The following is an 18,543-nucleotide window of genomic DNA, read 5'->3' as shown; positions in this document are numbered from 1 at the left end:
ATCTTCCAGGGGATCTTACGAAGATGGTATTGCCTTATGTTGAACTCAACTCAGCTGAGTAATGGTTAAGTCCTAATTTATTGGTCCTTCTAGCAGCAGGGATGGGGAAATTGTAGCCTTGGGGCCACACATGGCCCTCTAATGCAGCCCTTTGACTGAATCCTTGAAGTTTAGATTCAAAGGGCCCCACTTGAGGACCTAGAGGGCCACGTGTGGCCTCAAGGTCATAGGTTCCCCATCCATACTAACCCATCTTGAAGAATGATAATGGGAGTTTTGGGAGAATAATGCTTGTTTGTGTAAGAATTGCATACATGCTGTAGAAGCAACCTCTCCTCCCAGCCAAATTAAGACAGCATTTTAAAAATTATACTAATCAGAAGCTTATGCCCTAGTCTGAAAGAGAAATCCTTATCAAGAGTCTCTGTTAACTCTTTAATAGGGTCTGTTTCCCTCTTTCTGATCATTCCAGGAAGGACTTTTCCCTAGAGGTAATTAGCTCAGTGACTAGGACCCGGTGAGGGGCTCTTGACTGATTGATTCACCTTGACGGAATTAGGGCAATGATTCACCTAAGAGAAGGAAGAAGTTTCTTTGAAGACTTCAGTATATGGATGCTGGGGAAGTACTGGGCAGCTGGAAAGGAAAATCCATGGTTAAAAGAGAATTGAATGATTTCAGGAAAATGACTAAGAGGAGGAGAAAGTTAAGTGACTATATCCTTGTGTTTCATGAAGCAGACTGTGAACTGAACTGCTACATGAATTCTGCTCAGTCTTGAGTGCCAAACATCACTTATTCAAGAATCCTATAAACTGGGACTCCGAAGTAACCGGTGGAGAAAGATGGCCAAGGGAATGAGCAGGGTCTGCTAGTTTGGGCATTTCTTTCTCTAAACTGAAAAATGTTTGCATCAGGACAGTGATAAAAATTAATAAAAATTGTTTCTGGCAGGCTTTTCTCTGCCGTTTAAAGTACAGTACAAATTTTTCTACAATATTAATATTCAAGCTTGGATTCTATATGTAACTAACTACTGGTTAAAAAAACAAAACCAGGCTCACCCCAGTAGCCTTTGGGCTGCTTCTCACATGGCATATGCATGTACCCATGCACACACCTCCTAAATTCCAAAGAACCAAAGGACATCCTTCCTGCATTCAACATAGCAATGGGATGAATAGTTTTACTGCTGGTCTTCGCTGGGGATCTTCCTTATTCAGGTATATATGGGTTGGACAAGATGGCCTCTCTAGTCCCTTCCAAATCTGAGATTCTATGATCCCATCAAGAAAATGGCTAAGACTGACTTTCTCTTTCAGCACTCCAGACTTGGAGAAGGGACTTTTCTTCTATCCAGTCCAGAATGCCATCTATTTAAGAATAAAACTTCAAGTCATTTAAAAATGCTCCCATGGTGATTCGGATGGATTTGGTTTGGTTGTTGGGTTTCCCATTATGGGGCACTGGCTTCCCATACTCTTGGACTGCAACCAAGGCAGAGGAAGAAAATGAGCATGTCAGGGACTGGATATCTTCTAGTATTTTCAACTGTACTGCATGAAGCACATATAGAAAACAGCAAGCATATTTCTGCTTAGAAGGGCTCGTGTTAAGGTCATTTAAATGTCCTGGGCAAAGTTCAACTGAAAGAATCTGTCTAATCTTGGCATGAAAAAGATGGCGCCTGGAGGGATGGAAATCTCTGCCCTTTATTGCATCCCTCGGCCCCACTGCCCCTCCCCCACCCAGATTCTCAGCACTCTGTTTGCAACAACTCTGGTTTTTTGCAGATGAAAAAGTTGACCCACACTTTGATTTTCTTTATTTTCAATCGATACGGTATGAATACAAAGTTTCTAGAAAGCTACAAAAAGTCTACCACTTCCTCAAGAAGGCATCAAAATGTGTCACTTTGCAAAGACATGAAAACACCTGCAGTAACTGACACAAAAATAGCATTTTTAGAGTGATGAAATAATTGCACTTAACTGGCATGGATATTAAAGTTATCACACATGTACCGCGAAAGCTAGAATACATTTTTTTTTTTTACAAAGCACTTTATAAAAAAATTCTCTGCACACAAACCCTATAATTTTCATATTACTATCATACTAAAGATAAATTCACTTTAAAGCCAACACTTAAAACATTTTGAAACAAAAAAGGTACCAGTACCTACACACAGACAATAACAAATACAAGAATACTGTACTGCCAAGAGATTGAAGTGAATTTCATTTGGAAATTTCTGCAATTAGGTTAAAGAAATATGTGAGATTTTCTTTGCCCTCCCTCCCCCCCCCCAATAGGGTCCCCCCCCACCCAATCTAACAAAAAGGAAACGCTTTATCAAAAGGCAGTTTCCACATCAAGTCACCAGCAGCAGTACAATCATAAAGTAACCACTGACCGTATATGAATATGCTTAAGTCACAAACCCATTTTTATACACATTACACGAATAAACATAAAGTGAGAGTTCCATTAAGTCATTTACAACGTGAACAGATGCACATGGCAAAAATGGGTTTACGTAAAATGTACGGATAGTAAAGAATTAAAGGCTATTCAGGTTTTTTTTTTGTCTTTTTTTTTTTTTTTTTTACTGTTATAAAATTCTTCTGTCATTTTTCAGGCACGTACTGTATTTAATTTTTTTTTTGTCTGCGATTATGAGCCTGAAGTAAAAAGGCCCACAAAAAAAATGTGTCTTTTAAGGAGGTAACAGGGAAAAACATCCTTTGTCAACCAAGGGCTTTCAATGAAGATTGTGAATATGAAACTGGAAAAGTCAGAAACCGGTTTCCAATTGGCTTGTACTTGAACACTAACAGCTTCTTTTTCAGAAGAAGAGGGAGTAGAAGAAGAAGAATGCACAATCTGATAATCGAAGGCAGACAAAAAAAAGGTCAACCTGAGAGAGGTCTGGAACTGGAATCTAAAACGACTGATGAGGAGTGATAGATTAAACATCATTTTAAAAAAATCAGATCAAACATTTCAGAGTATGCAGACTCCAAAAAAAAAAAATTCACAGGGAGTAAGAAAACCAATTACATCCAAAGAGTTAGGAAAAGAAAATAAATACAAGTATTACAACTATTCTCATGGTGGGTTGACTTCTGCTAGCTGTCTACTGGAGTTAAACATTAATTATACAGGCTTCACTTTGAAAGATAGAGACGATGGGTTTAGTCAGGCTGGAAAACTGTTGCCAAATGAAACTGAGCCTAAAAAAGGGCAGGGGGGAGAAGAATGGGGGAAACAAGTATTGTCAGAGCTTCGATTTCTTTCGAGGCAGGGTGCAGTACCAAGATCTATGATTTGGAAATTCAAGTAGCTGACTAGCTTGTGTAGTGTTTGAACGGAAATGGCCGAATTTTAGTGGCATTCCAGATAGGTTTCTTTTCACATGTAAATCTTCATAATACAAGAATTAGAAAGAGAGCACGGGGAGAGAGGTACAGAAATCAAGTGATCTAAAATAAAATTTCAAATTTAGACAGAGTATTCTCACGATAGACACCATGCAGGAGTGGACAATATATGTCAGAAGTTCACTAAGTGACTATAAAACTGTGTTTATAATAAAAACACCTCTCTTCCAGGTTTTGGTTGGGCTGGTGTTTTTCCCTGGTCCCCTAGCCCAACCCCTCATGTTCGTTTTCCATATAATGTTATGGCCCAGATCACAAAAGGTGACAAAAGCAGATACTGACTTTAAGGAGTTGCATTCCTCGGGGCTGAAACATTTCTTGGAAATATTGAGTTGTGAATGGTGCTCTGTGGGAGATTTTTTTAAAAGCACATTCAGACATCACACTCAACAGTCAACATTTCCAGGCTAAAATTTAAAAGAAAAAAAAGCTGGTTTGGATTTGATTTACCCTCCTTCACTTTGGTTCTGTACTTTTATCTTAGTCTGGTGCTTCCAAATTTCCAAAGAGTCTTAACTGTGTAAACAAAATAAGCGCACACTACAACTAGTGTAAAAAGGAAAGCCTTCACAGGAACTGAAATGCTCAACAGAAAGGAGACCGAATGAACCCAAAGTTGTAACATCTGTCCATTGACAAATGGTTTCTGTGGCTATTGTGTTCCACAGATACAAGACTGGGCAAGGAGCTGAAAAGGGAGTAGTACATGGGTAATCTGGATACGTTAACATCCCAGTTACTGGTCTTCACGGCTGTAAAATGATGGTGGAGAGTAGAAGGTTCCCGACTTGACTATCTGATTACTGGTGGCCAGCAGGTTACCATACGCAGTGCTCTCTCGTAAATGGAGGCCTAGAGTTTTGTGTGTTGTTTCTTTTCCCCCTCATTCCAATAAACCAAAGGCATTACGGTGATCTCTAAATATTTTTGGTCTCTCTACAAATTATCATCATTATGGCAGCACTTTTCTAAGCTGGAACGGCAAACCAAAGGCACTTTCATGCTAGAGTGAAAATTCAAAAATAGTTAAGTATTTGGTCGTGAAATTTAAAAGGCAGCATCATAAGTACTTTTCACGGAAAACTATGAAGTTGTAACCTTTCATTTTGGTATATACATTTAAGAGTATAATGATGGGATTGACTTGTATGTAATTTCATGTTTTAGACCGAGTCGTCAAAAAAAAGTTTCCTGCGGAACGAAAGAAAACAGGTGCTCTTTTTTTGTTCCTTTGTTTTTTGAATGGAGCCAATTTGTAAAATAAGGTCAAGAACGGCTCGAAGAAAAGGCTGGTGGCACGTACGTCTAAGAGAACACTAAGGCACTGCATACTGGAATGCTTTGGCAGCTCTGAATTAAAAAGTTCCTAGAAAAGTAACAGTTATAAGAGAAATGCTTCCAGCTTACAAAAGGGCTCACAGTTTCTAGGCAGCCTTTTGTACCACACACCCCACGTTGAACATCCCAAGGATTTAAGGCTTTTCAGAATGAATGTGTGCAGGGCTTAGCTTATGTACAGAAAAAATGGTGAAGAAAAAGCGAAGCAAACACTTCCTCCCAGAACGACACATGAACAACACTGATACGCAGGCTTGGAGAAACCTGACATCAGGACAGGATGCAGTACCGGAGCATAGAAAACTGTACCTGGTTTGTAAACGGACTGTTCTATTGTTAGACAATTCAAATTCTTGACTGTCCTACTTTTAAAAAGCAAACTGCTAAAGCCTATGGTATTGGAGTCCTTAAGAAGACTAGGCTTTAAAAAAAGTAGTTTTAGAATAGAGGGTGACCTTTGGGCTGTCAGGATGCCGTGCTCTTACTGATGGGATGATCAGCATCGGAAACTTGTCTACAGGAGCCTATGGTAGAAGGTGAACTCTACACAATGCTAATTAAAAGGCTCATCAGCTTTACTATGTGCATATCCATGATGTGATTGTAAGACAGGGTCCTTGGCCAGCAAGCAGCAGATGATGTTCAGATAGAGCTGTGTCTTAGAAGGATTGGTGTCACTTCTATGAAACAGTGATCCTACCCCTTCCAGTCTCTCTAATCTTGGACTGACTCCCTTCTCATGCCATTTATTCTCTCTCAAAGTCTGGGTGATCTCTCTCCCAGTCAAGACTCTTCTTTCTAAATCTTCCAGGGTCCAAAAAAAAAAAAAGTATCTTCGCTGGTGTGTCTATAGAAGTACTAATAGGATGGCCTGGGAAGTGAAACCTTGGCAAGACTCCAAAGGAAATTCACCAAAATGGCAAAGATTCTAGGAATGAAAGCTTTGAGTAATTATGGAAAGAGATGATGAAGAGAAAGGACTCTCTTTTTATAAACGAGGGTGGACAATGGGGAACCAAGCATTTGTCATTTCTATCAGGAAGGAAACAGGACTTAACTGTAGCAAAAAGGTGATAAGTAAAGACATTCTGGAGAAGACTGGCATAAGTTACACATTGAATCTCTTTACCTGGTGATATTTCCACCACCTTTGGCAAATCACTTAACTTTTATAGGCCTCAGTTTTCTCATCTATAAGATGGGGTAGGGAGAATTATTGGATGAGATGGTCTCTGGGGTTTGAACAGCTGTAGATTTATAATCCTCTATTCCTTTTCCACCTCTGCTGAGTGAGGTGGCCCTGAAGCCAGGATCTGGCAAAGCGTGATGGTGGTTGGCTGCTGTCCTTTGTGCTTGAAGAGGACCAAAATGACATCACTATGTTGGGGTCAAGGTATAGTGTGTCTGACTGTGGCGGATTAGACCAACAGGAGCTTGGAAGGCTCTTTCACAGGTTGGACACGTGTAATGGTAAATGTACTGGGACAGAAGGGGATCTGAAAACCATAGTCCCAGCTTCAATGGGCAAGTCCATTAAATATCTTGGGCCCCGTTTCTTCTTTTTGTAAAATGGTGGGTTAGGCCAAAACATTGTTTCCAAAACACCAGCAAGAAAACCTTTTATTACTCAAGGCTTTTAACTCATAAAACCTATCAACTTAAGCAAACCTGCTGACTGTCCGGCTTTCTGCATTCTGGGGCTCATGACTTCTGTTTCTTTCTTCCCAGGTTCCCATCGCCACTCCCATGAAATCAGTCTAGTACTAGATGGGAAAAACTGGACCACATGACCTGCAAGGGGCCTTATAAGTACTAACATTCTGTTTAAGACAGTCTCCAAAGCAGTCCCTGATTTTATGCTGGGTCTTTCAGGAAAACGAGTAGGACCGGAGTCACGTCTGAGCTCCTCAGCGCTCCTTTTGCCCAATTTAGTGTCCTTTGGTCAATACACACTCACTTCAGGAAAAAGAAGGGACCCCATATTCCCTGGTCAAAACTGGCATAGTAGGGAAGAAGGCAGAGGGGACCAGTGTTTAAGAGGACTGGTTATCACACAGTTCTCATTCCTGGAGGTTTTTAGTTCTATGACCTGTAGAGGAAGAGACGATGAAGGGGGGGTGCTGCAAGAGAGCCTCCGATAAAATTCTGCAGCTCCCTCCAGGTGGATTTAGGGGAAGACCGGTTGCTAGGAAAAGATGGAAGAAACACAGAAGCTGCTGCTGGAGGGGCCATAGCACATCTGAAAAATCTGTCCTACTGTTGAGAAATGCTAGATGAGAGAAAGCTTTAGCTTTGGAAAAATGAAGGATTTAAAAAAATTCACCCCAAATTTTAAGAGAAAAGAAGTATCAGCACTTTTAGTAAAAAGCAACCCCAAAACCACTCACTGACAACACAGCAAAGCCCCAAAGGTTTAAGGAGCAGAAGGAGCAAAGAGGTGGAATTCATGTCAAAAATCACCAGCACACTTTGTTGAGAATCAAAGATGCCTGTGTGTCAACAACAGTGACCAGGGTGCAATGAATCCAGCAGGAGAGGCCTGGGACACCAAAGAATGGTTTGTTTGACTGGGTTTTTTTTTTTTTTTTTGGTGGTTGTTTTTTAATCCCCTCTATCCGGTACTGCTATATGAGATATTTCTGAATCTCTGTGGGATTTTTTTTTCTTTTCTGTGCTTTGAAGAATAGATTGAAATACCCCTCCTGCTTGCTGGCCACACAAGTTGCATATGCCTCCCTCCAAGCACAACTGCCTGAGAGGGCAATGGGACCACCATGGGAAGAAGGTGGGCAAGATACCAAAAGTCTTGGTTCAGTTTTAAGTTATTAAAGCTTAAAGTTGCACACAGACTTTTGGGACACCCTGCATTATGGAGACAGTCACTTAGCCACAGGACAAGAAGATGTAATCCAAAAAGATGCGCACGCCTTAAAATAAAGGGCCACCTGTGAGCAGCTGTGAATTGTCCAAAGGGGTGCTGGAAAAGAGTAAGGACAACATCTGGATTTAGCTCAAGTTGAGTACAGGCTTTGTAAAGGATTGGAGCCCAGAACCATTTGTCCTTCAGCTCAGAAGACACCCCCCCCCGCCCCCACCATTCAGCATGATGTGCGGATCTCCCATCTTGTCTTCCCAGGGACAAAGTATATACCCTCGTGAAACGTATGGTGTGCTAGGAAAAGAGAGAGATTTGGAATTAAAGGACCTGAGTTCAAATCTTGACTCTGCTACATACTGGCTGTGTGATGCCAGGACGGTCTCTTGGTCTTTCTTGGCCTCAGTTTCTTCATTTGTAAAAGGAAAGATTTGGGACAGATGATGACAAAGACCCTTTCCAGCTCTAAATCTGTCTCTTATGCTAGGCTTGGGTAAGAGGCTGTATCTTGTAGCTATGAAGCAGTTTTTATCTAGGTGATAGTAAGTGGCATGAAACTGGCATTCAACAAGCATGAAAGGAAGGGAGGAAGGAAGGAAGGAAGGAAGGAAGGAAGGAAGGAAGGAAGGAGCACTATGCTCTGTAATCTGGGCCTTTTAATGATCTTTATAGTATCAGAGTTGAAAGAACCCAAGTGATGTTATCACTCTCCCTACCAATTCTAACTGCTGAATATATCTGAATATTTGAAGAGGGAAGTAAGTAAAGTCTTCTATAAGAAAAGAGCTCCCAAATGAGCTTGTTTCGAAGGAATGAGCATGGACATAGGCACCAGGGTTAGTCACAAACGGTGTGCCCAAACCCTAAAGGGGTTAGTCAGCACACAAAATCGAAGGGTTTGAAGAGATGTTCAGAAAATGCCTCTTGTCTGGGTCCATGCAGGCACCTTAGCTATTCAGGTAAATATGGGTTTGTTAGAAAAGCCCAGATGGGCCTGGGATGTTCTGGGTGGCAGCGATACTAAAGCAGATGAGCCTTTTGGAATTTGGTCTATGAAATCTTCTTCCCACCACAGTCCTTTCTCTACTTTGCAGCTAACAGTGCAGTATTCATGCCAATTTTTTTTAAACTCTTATTTTGTTACTAATAATTTCAGTGTTTCAAATTCTTCAACTCGAATTAATAGAAAATTTAGTTGTCCATATAAAATATAACTGCACACGCGACTACGATGTAAGTTTAAAATTTCAGTATTTACCTACTTATTGCAAAACAAGCCATCTTTTTCATTAAATAATCAAATCTTCATATTAGTACAATACAATTTTATATTTTTAAATACACTCTATATGTTATGTATAAGGGATGACATTTTCTTTCTTTGCAATACCTGTTCAGATGTTTAATGGATTAGAGAATTAGTTTTAAATGGTGAGGAAAAAAAATACAATTTTGCCTCATTAGGGTCTTCCTACCAAGCATTTCTTAAGGCTACATTGTAACATTTGGTTTCAAAAAGGAAAAAAAAAAAGGTTTTGTTTAAAAATAATTTAGTGAATTACATTCGTTTCACCCTAATTAGTTACAAAGATAATTCTAAAGTTTCTTCACTTTGTGTACTCATTTACATTTATACTTAAAGTTTCACTTTAATTTTACTTGCATCTTAAAACAAGCATTTTACGTTGGAAAAAAACTAAATACATTTGTATAAATGCTTAAATTTCCCATGGCAAATGCTTCTGTCTTACATTTTCTACCACAATTAAAAACAGGCCTCCCCAGACAGAGACCTCAGTTTCTTAAGTGTCATCTTTCCCAAAGAAGTGTGGGTTACAAATCTGAAGAACACATCATTTTAGAAAGAATTTTTTTTTTTACAACTGTACCAGAATTTCACAGCTACAATGATATATGAACACATGAAAAATGACTGACAGGATTTAGAAAACCGTGGAGGCCGCCCTGCGCCAGGGGCCCGGCCACTTAGTACTGAGGTTTAAAGTCTGTAGTTTCACGATGACGTGTGTGTGTATGTGTGTGTATATGTATATATAAATAACCGTGCTCAGTCCTTTACAAGCCTGTAAATATGATGCTGTGCTCCATGTTCACTATTTGAAACTTCAAATACGCAGGCCATGCAGAGGAGGGTTTCTTGTGTATCCCTGTTTGTTACCACCTGTAAGAAACAGATCACACATGGAGTAAGGAGGGCTTGTGACAGGTGCATCCTGCAGCTAAAATTCCATTCGCTCAATGTTATGACAACCATCATTCATTTTAAAATAAATACGTGTAAGCTCTGGCCAACGGCCACATAACCTGCTCTAAAAGAAGGGTCTAGCCGGAACCGTGCCCAAAGAGAAGTTTCAGGTAAACTACCTGACCTACCCAGAGGATTTTGTCCTGACGTGGGCCGATCTGTAACGCTGGTGTCCTGGCAGACACTGAGGATGTGATTCTAGGGGGCAGGATAATGTTCTGTGGAGCCCAGAATCTCAGAATTGGAAGGGACCTCAGAGTCTATCTTGTCCAGCCCAGACAAGAAGAACTCCCCCTAAATTGCGGGTGCTTTCATCTTTTGTGAGTCATGGCTCCCCCACTTTGGCAGTCCAGTGAAGCCTATGGACTCTTACATGCTTAAGCAACCAATAACACAAAAATGGTTATCAAAATATTTTTAAGAACAAGTTCATGAGGTCCAGGTTAAGAAATCCTACTCTACGGTGTTCCAGACAAGTGGCCGTCCAGTGATGAGGTACCCACTACGTCACACCCCCTGAAGCAGTCCATTCCCCAATGGGGCAGCTCTAATCATGAGACATCATTTCTTACATCAAGTCTAAACCTCTCTGTAACTTCTACCCATCACTCCAATTCTGACCTTCAGGGTCAAATCCAATCCCTCTTATTCTTAGCCTCACTCCCTCATCTTGTATTTGTGAAGCTGTCTTTCAGAACCTGAATGTCGGACTTTGCATCTATACTGATTACATTTAAAAAAAAAATTAGATATGGCTCCAAGGTCTAGCCTGGCACTACAAAGCTTCAAAAACCACTTATGACTGATCACCCCAGTAAGCGGAACTTTTGGGCAGAGCACAGTTTGAATCCTGCCTCAGACACTGACTAGCTCTATGTCCCTGGTCAAGTCTCCTAACCCTACTGTGAGCTCAATTTGTTCCTCACCAACAGGGACAATAAAAACTATTTCACAGAGTTGTTGTGAGGGTCAAAGGAGGCAGTCTAGGTAAAGCACTTGGCAAGCCTTAAAAGTGCTTCTTAAAAAAAGCTCTTCTCTTTCCTTTGCTCCTTCTCCTTCCTCTTCCCTTCCTCCTCTTTTCTTCCTCTTCTCCTCTCTCCCTCCTCCTTTTTTCTTCTTTCTCCTCTTTTCCTTCTCCTCCTCCTTCTCCTATTTCTGTTCATTACTATAGCCTGCAGCTCTTCCATGCTTTGGTAGAAGGCGTCATGAGTTACATTGGCCAAAAAAAAAATGTGTCACCCAGTGACCAACAGCCTACCAAGGAGCTTCCTGGCTCTCAGCAGGACTGCTCCTTGAGGAAAAGACACACTGAAGTTGGATTGGAAGACTAGCTAGCTAGAATGGCCAGAGCTTAGGTTCTAGTGGCACAGCCCTTGAACCCCCTCATGTCAGCACGAGGCACCAGAAGACTTCAGGGGAAGATTATCTCATATTTAAGAAACAGCTAGTATGAACAATTCAACAAACTGGAGGCTTTTGTGTGGTCCTGCTTCTTTTGATAGTTACGAGGGGAAAAATTCCTCTCATTTTATTTTATCATTGTATTTCATTTCAGAGCAAGCAGTGCTATGATCTAACATCATGCAGAAGAGGATCATCATGCCTGGAGAAGAGAAGGGCTAGTTGGTCACTGACCTGTCCCCTACCATACTCACCAATTCTTTTCTCTTCCCTTTGTTCTTTCTCTCTCCTCTCTCTTCCTCCCTCCCTTTCTTTCTGTCTCTCTCCATTTCTCTCTGCCCTCCCTCTCTCCCTTTCTCCCCCCCATCTCTCTCTGCTTCTCCTTGTCTGTCTCTCTTTCTTCTTTTCCCCCTCTCTCCATTTTACGTGGGTTAGGCTTAATTGCCTTCAGTCAAAGCCTAGATGTAGACCCTGCCTCCAAGCTGTACTCTTTTGAGCCCTCCTTCTCATCAGGCATCCCCATAACAAAAGTGTGCAGAGATATCCAGGTCAACTGCCTTCACGTAAAGCTTTATGTCACTTCGGGTACATGGTGCCCTTTGGCATTCACCTCTAGCCTATTCTCCCACATGACGGAACCTCTGAGCTTTACTCTCTTTTCAGCAAACCGATGAGAAATGGGATTCTTGAGCTTTATTTTCACTTGGGGGCAAATTCATGTCTTTATCTAAGGTATCCCCCCATCACTGGTGACTTCAAACTAGAATCTACAGTACATAAGGGTTCCTGCAGTTACTGGAGCTCTCATAAACCTGCTGTCTGGCTGGCCCTGGGAATGTATTTGGGGACAATATTTCATTTGTAAAGAGAATTAGCACCTTGCTTGGAGTCACCCGTAGAGGAATATGACCTACTGAAATTCAGAGATTTGAGCATCTGTAACCTCTCACTTACAGGATCACATATTTAGAGCTGATAGGGACTTCAGAAGGCAACTCAGGCTCACAAAACCTTGGTCAAATCATGTAAGCAACAGATCCATTCTTTCCCCTGTACCACCCTGTTGCTTCCCCTTATTAGCTAGATAAGACTAACTAGCTTAAACTGATTTAGAGGCAGCTAAGTGGGGCACTGGGGTTGAGTGTTGGCCTTGCAGTCAGGAAGACGTAGGTTCAAATCCTGGCACAGACACTAGCTGTGTAACCCCTGGGCAACTCAGCTCACCTCTCTCAGCCTCTGTTCCTTCCTCTGCAAAACAGGAATACCATTGGCACCTACTTCCCAGGGTTGTTGTGAGGATCGAATGGGAAAACGTGTGTGAATTTATGTGGAATAATTCAAGTAAACATTGCAAACATTAAATTGCTATATATATGCCAACTGTTTTGTTGTTGTTTTATGGTTTACAAAGCGCTTTCCTTACAGCAACCCAGGGAAGCCGGCAGCAGCCATGTTCACTCCATTTAGCAGAACGTTCTTCGGCCTCTTCAAAATAAGGGGAGGAATGGGAGAATACAAGAGGAATTATCCAGTATCGCTGGAAATAAGCGAGCCCCTTACCAACAAAATTGTAAAGTTTTCCAACACGCTGTTCATCATATACTTCTCTGGTAAATGCTTGAGTTTGTGGATGAAGTTAATCATATATTCACACATTGGAGAGCGGTTTATTCTGTACACAAATCGGCCGTTCTCGAACCTGGCGTATTCCGTCTGAGGAGAGGGGGAGAAAAAGATGAACATTTCTGTAAATTTAAAAAGACATTCAATAGCTGACTACTGTCCAATGATTTTTGTACTGCCCCATAGGGGGAAGGAGAAAGAGAGAGAAAGAGAGAAAAGGAGAGGGAGAGAGAGAAAGAGAGAGAGACAGAGAGAGAGGAGAGACACACACACACACAGAGAAACACAAAGAGAGTGAGTGTGTTGGGGGGGGTGGCAGCAAAGGTCAAAGGTGAATTCCACGTTGGTCTTCTTGTCTTCAAGTACCAGATATCCAATTATTCCCCCTCAGCACTAACCCCAAATGAATATCTCAAGAAGAAGGTCTCCAGCAGTACTTAGACGGGAAGCAGAGCTGAGGTAGTGGAAACTAAAGCAAGTTTCAAAACAGGTTTTCCTCCTGATAACTTGTCAATAGCAGCTACTGGGCCCTCCCTGGTCTGGGGCCATAGAATCACATGTGACATGAGTCAGTTCATGCCTTGTCACCCAAAGCAGCGAGGATGAAGGCAGCCAGAGGGAACAGGAAAAGTGTATATGAAATGTCAACCTTTTAGCTAAATACATGAAGGTACCACCCAATCCCAATCCCTGCAGCCAGCTCCCTGGTGGTTTTGCCCCCAGAACTGAGCGACTTCAAAGGCAGAATTTGGGGGGGGGGGATGCGGTTCAAGCATCCCACCATTACCTTAAATCCCCTTGGGGCATTTATTAGCTATAAGTAATCTGCTGATGGGTAACTCACTTGAGCTGGATTACTTATTGGTACTTGTACGACACACTCCATCTGCTGTCTCTGGCTGTCCTTCATCACCCACCTCTGGCCCTCCTCACCTGTCACCTGGCTTACCTGGCTTCCTTCAAATCTCAGCCCAAATACCATTTTTGCAAGAAGCAAATGCTTCTTTAATGTTTTAATGCTACTGCCTTCTCTCTGAGATTATCTCCAGGTTATCTTGTATATAGCTTGTTTGTATAATTATTTGCATGTTGTCACCCCAATTAGACTGTGAGCTCCTTGAAGGAAGAGGCTGCACTTGCCTTTTTTTCTAACTATCCCCTGTGCTTATCGGGCAACTAGGTGGAGCCATAGTGCACAGAGTGCAGGGTCTGGATGTCAGGAAGATTCATTTCTCTGAGTTCAAATCTGGCCTCAGACACCTCCTTGCTAGGTGACCCTGGGCAAGTCACTTAATCCTGTTTGTCTCAGTTTCCTCTCTGTCAAATGAGCAGAAAAAGGAAATGGCAAACCATTCCAGTATCTTTGCCAAGAAAACCCCAATGGGGTCACAAAGAATTGGTACCCCAGATACTATATGTGTGTATACATACACATGTGCATACATAATTATATATCAGATTATGTATATCTGTGAAAGTATAGCGACACACAGGTTTGTTGTGCTTACGTACATCATCTTCAATCCTCATAACAACTCTGTGTTGTGCACACACTCACACATACATACACACGGAGATCGAATCAGTCAGTACTTAAAAGAAATTAATTCAGACTATTCATTACAGACAAATACTGAAGCTGAAGCTTAAATACTTTGGCCACATAATGAGAAGACAAGACTCATCGGAAAAGACCCTGATGTTGGAAAAGATCGAAGCCAGACAAGACTCATCGGAAAAGACCCTGATGTTGGAAAAGATTGAAGCCACAAGGAGAAAGGGATGGCAGGGGATGAGCTGGATGGAGAGTGCCATGGAAGCAACAAACATGAGCTCAGACAGACTCTGGGAGACAGTGAAGGATAGAAGGGCCTGGTGTGCTATGGTCCATAGGGTCACAAAGAGTTGGACATGGCTGAACAACAACAAATTATAACCTCGTATATATGTGTTATATATGTGTGTGTGTGTGTGTGTGTGTGTGTGTGTGTGTGTGTATGCACATATATATATATATATGTAAATGTCAGTTATTATTATAACCCCCCAACCATGGAGATTGGGTGTTTTCAACAGAGATGTGACCAATGCTCTGATTATATCAGGAGTTCCCCTTTGCCTACAAAATACAGGTCATCGAAACTAGGTTCCTCTACATTTCAAGCCCTTTCTGATATGAAACAGCCATTATAACCAAAATAATCTCTTTGAAATTCTACAAATGCCTTGTGATTTCTTGCCTTTGTATTTTCACTCTGTCTTTCTGAAATGACCAGAAAATTTCTGGCCGTTGAGCCTCTTATCTGTCAAGGCCTGGCTCAAATTTCACCTTCTCTGAGAAGACTTCCCTGATCTCCCCAGGCAGAAACCATCTCTCCCTCCTCTAAACCCAAACAGCATTGAGGCTGTACCTTTTTCCTAACACTTGTCACTCACTGCCTTATATTCTAATTATTTTTAACAACAGCAGACACTCTAAAAGTACTTGCTGAGCTGGTTGGGCACTGCTTTCTTTTTCTTTTTTAAAGTTATCTTTGGATTCTGGGATGGACCAGTACATGGGCATTTATACTGATGGCAGATATGTTTTTGAGCGGCATCTTCCAAAGGACCTAGCCTAAGAAACTCCAGAGTTTCAATAAATGCTTGTTAAATGATGAGTTAACAAGAATGCAGTGACCAGAAAAGTCCCAATTTAACTCAGAGATTATTTTAAAAATATCATAAATGTTACAGTTGAAAGGGACCAAGAGATACCATCTAGTGCAAAACTTCCATTTAATAAATGGAGAAGTGGGTCTTACAAGTTAGTTAAATGTGATGCGGCACCCAAAACAGCTTTTGTTCTAGGCTGAATTTAAGAGAGGTAAAGTATCCTGAAGGAGGAAAGTGACATTTCTGTTCTACTGCACCCTGGTCAGTTCCACCCTGAGTCCTGAGTCTAGCTCATGTAAATCTGTCTAGAAGGGGGTAACTAGGATGGGGAGAGAGGAGGAGAACATTTAGAAAGAGGCTAAGGTTTAGCTTAGAAAAGAGAAGATTTTGGGAGGTGGCTTCCTTCTCAGTGGAGATCTTCATTTAAAAGAAGGGGATGTTGGGGACACTGAAAAGGACATTTCTTGGTCATGCGCAGGTGGGACCAGTCTGAAATCCAGCTCTGGGAGCAGCTTGGCTGTGGGTACCAAGTCATTAGCAACTGGGAGAGCAACTGGAATCTGGCTTTCGTGGACTGACTGGCTAGATGCTTGAGAGGTCCTCATCTAAGAAATGTGCAAACTATGGGTGCTGACAAAAATTTGCCAAGCCTAGGGTCTGTTAGCTCAGGTGTGTTTGCCCAGCAGGGGAAGGGAGAGAAGTGTGTGTTGGTCTGCAGAAAGAACCTTCTCTATTTGCATGGGGGCTGGGAGGTGCAGGGATGGATCAGACCTATGATTTCAATGGCATAGGAAACTCCCTGTACCAATGAGGAAGGACATTGGCTCTGAGACTTAGGGTCTTTAAAGATTAGGTAGCTTGCCTAGGGTTATGCAGCTTGGGAGATCTGACCCCTAGGTCTTTCTCACTCCAAGTGTGGTAATGTCTCTATTATAGCACATCGACTCTTACTTTCAATAGTTTTCCCTAATCAATCAAGCTCAAAACCCAGGAGTCAATCTTTGTCTCTCTTCCCTTTCCTTTCTCCTTCTACCCAGCCGTGAAGTCTTCTTTCTTCAGCATGTCTGTCACATGCATCCTTTCTTTTCCTTTACTGATGTTATCACTCCATCCCAAGCACCTCAACACTAAATGACTCGCCTGACTTCCAGGCCTCTTTCTAGCCTCTTCTTGCTCCAAACTACTCCACATCCTTTCATGACTGATCTTTCTTAAAGCTTTTTCTCATCTTGTCTCTTCTCTGGTTCTGAATCAGTAACAGCCAGCAATATCAGTTTCACACTCCCCAACTAGGCATTTCAATTCTTCCATCACATGGACCTCTCCACCTTCTCTGTTACTGCTTATTGAGCACAAATTCTGGCCTTGAGTCGGGCGGGCCCCCCTCCTCTGTCTTTGCTCATTTATGCTTCCACTGAGAGGCAGCATAGAACTAGGTCAGGGGACTAGCTTTGCAGTTAGTCCTTCCTCTGACACATACGAATGATGTGTACACGGGCAATAACAAAGCTTCTTAGCGCCCAGGTCAACCCCCTAAGACTAACAGACAAGTGGCTGTTTTATATTTGAACGTGAAGGAAGTTTCCAAATTGGAAGTTCTCTACACCTCTAAAATCACAGGTCTCCCCCTTCCCTGATGCTTCCACCACCTAGAATGCCCGTCTTCCTTCTCTCTGTTTATTTTTCAAAAGCCCTAGACATGTTTGCCACCATGCTCCTCCTCTCCTGCCATCTCTCCTCCCCCAGCTCTTGCTCCCAAACTATATTAGTCTGCATAGATATTTGCTTCCTTAGCTCTTATAACATATCTAGTTTGTAACACGGAATCAAACACTTAATAGTAGATGGTCTTGTATCACTCTCTGTTCCGTCTCTGTTTTACCTCCCCAGTGAGACTCATTAAAAGCAAAACAATGTCTTATATATCTCGGGTATCTTCCACAAGGCCCAGCAGAGGCTGGGCACATGTTAGTACTGTATATACCTACCAACAGACCGATACAGGCAAAAATCAACAGCTAAGGTACAGTATAGATAGCTGGACCTAGAGTAAGGAAGAGCTGAGTTCTTCAGACATCTACCAATTGTGTGTCCCCTGGGCAAGTCACTTAACCTTTGTCTGCCTGGGTTTTCTCATTTGTAAAATAAGAGATAATAACAACACTTATTGCCTGGGGTTGTTGTGAGAAACAAATGAGATAATATATGAAAAACATATTGCAAACATGAAAACTCTATACAAACGCTAGCCCATATTATCATCATAACCATACACCGAACATGGGTTACTGGAATTCATTATACAAAGATCAGTGGCTCATCCTACAGAGAGAAACACAATGGATTTTGGGCCTGGATGATAAAACTCACTTACATGCTCTCCACAAAGAAGTGGAAGACTACAGAAGCCGAATGTTCTGTTATCCTGTTGGTGCGTCTGGTGGCTTTCACGAAATGCTTTTCTTCAATATGAAGGATGATTTTATGGGGGAAGGGGAGGTAGAATTATTGGGAAATGACTGCGGTGTAAGAAACAAAAACTATCAATCAATGACTGAATGAGAAAAAATGCAATGGTTTGGTGGCTGGGGATGTGAACCTCAAAACAAGAGACAGACACTGGCAGGCCTCTGAGCCTAACCAAAGAATGAAATCTATTTTTCTCCATTGTAAGTCATTTTGGAAAATCAGAGGTAATTGTAGAAGAGTCAAAAGGAATGTTTCAGGAAATGGCCCCTTGTTAGCTGAATTATCATCTTGCGGTAGCTTTCCTGAAGCCACAGGTAGCAGAAGCAGCCCCGAACAGCCCCATTTCATCTGGAGTCTTGGCTAAGCCAACACGTGACTAAGCTGGGAAATGTGCTGGGGGTCAGTTTCTGCTTTACCTCCATGGGGCAGAGGGGATGCAGGATGCAGGTCAAAGGTGAAACGGAACACCACAT

The 18,543-nt window shown here is 41.9% G+C and overlaps 1 protein-coding gene across 2 annotated transcripts in view; it reads right to left on the bottom strand.

The window, feature by feature from the left end:
• Positions 1–2,330: 2,330 nt before the first annotated feature.
• The window catches only part of TEAD1 (TEA domain transcription factor 1), a 309,672-nt gene continuing 293,459 nt past the window's right edge, over positions 2,331–18,543 (bottom strand). For both annotated transcript variants that reach the window (XM_036763073.1, XM_036763074.1), the window contains 2 exons: positions 12,884–13,036; positions 2,331–9,838 (listed from right to left, as the gene is read on the bottom strand). In XM_036763073.1, the coding sequence (XP_036618968.1) occupies positions 9,725–9,838; positions 12,884–13,036 (267 nt within the window). In that variant the 3' untranslated portion in view covers positions 2,331–9,724. The remainder of the gene's footprint in view (positions 9,839–12,883; positions 13,037–18,543) is intronic.

Source organism: Trichosurus vulpecula, chromosome 6 (assembly GCF_011100635.1).
Source record: "Trichosurus vulpecula isolate mTriVul1 chromosome 6, mTriVul1.pri, whole genome shotgun sequence".
Classification (NCBI taxonomy): domain Eukaryota; kingdom Metazoa; phylum Chordata; class Mammalia; order Diprotodontia; family Phalangeridae; genus Trichosurus; species Trichosurus vulpecula.
This window is presented reverse-complemented; position numbering and strand designations above follow the sequence as displayed.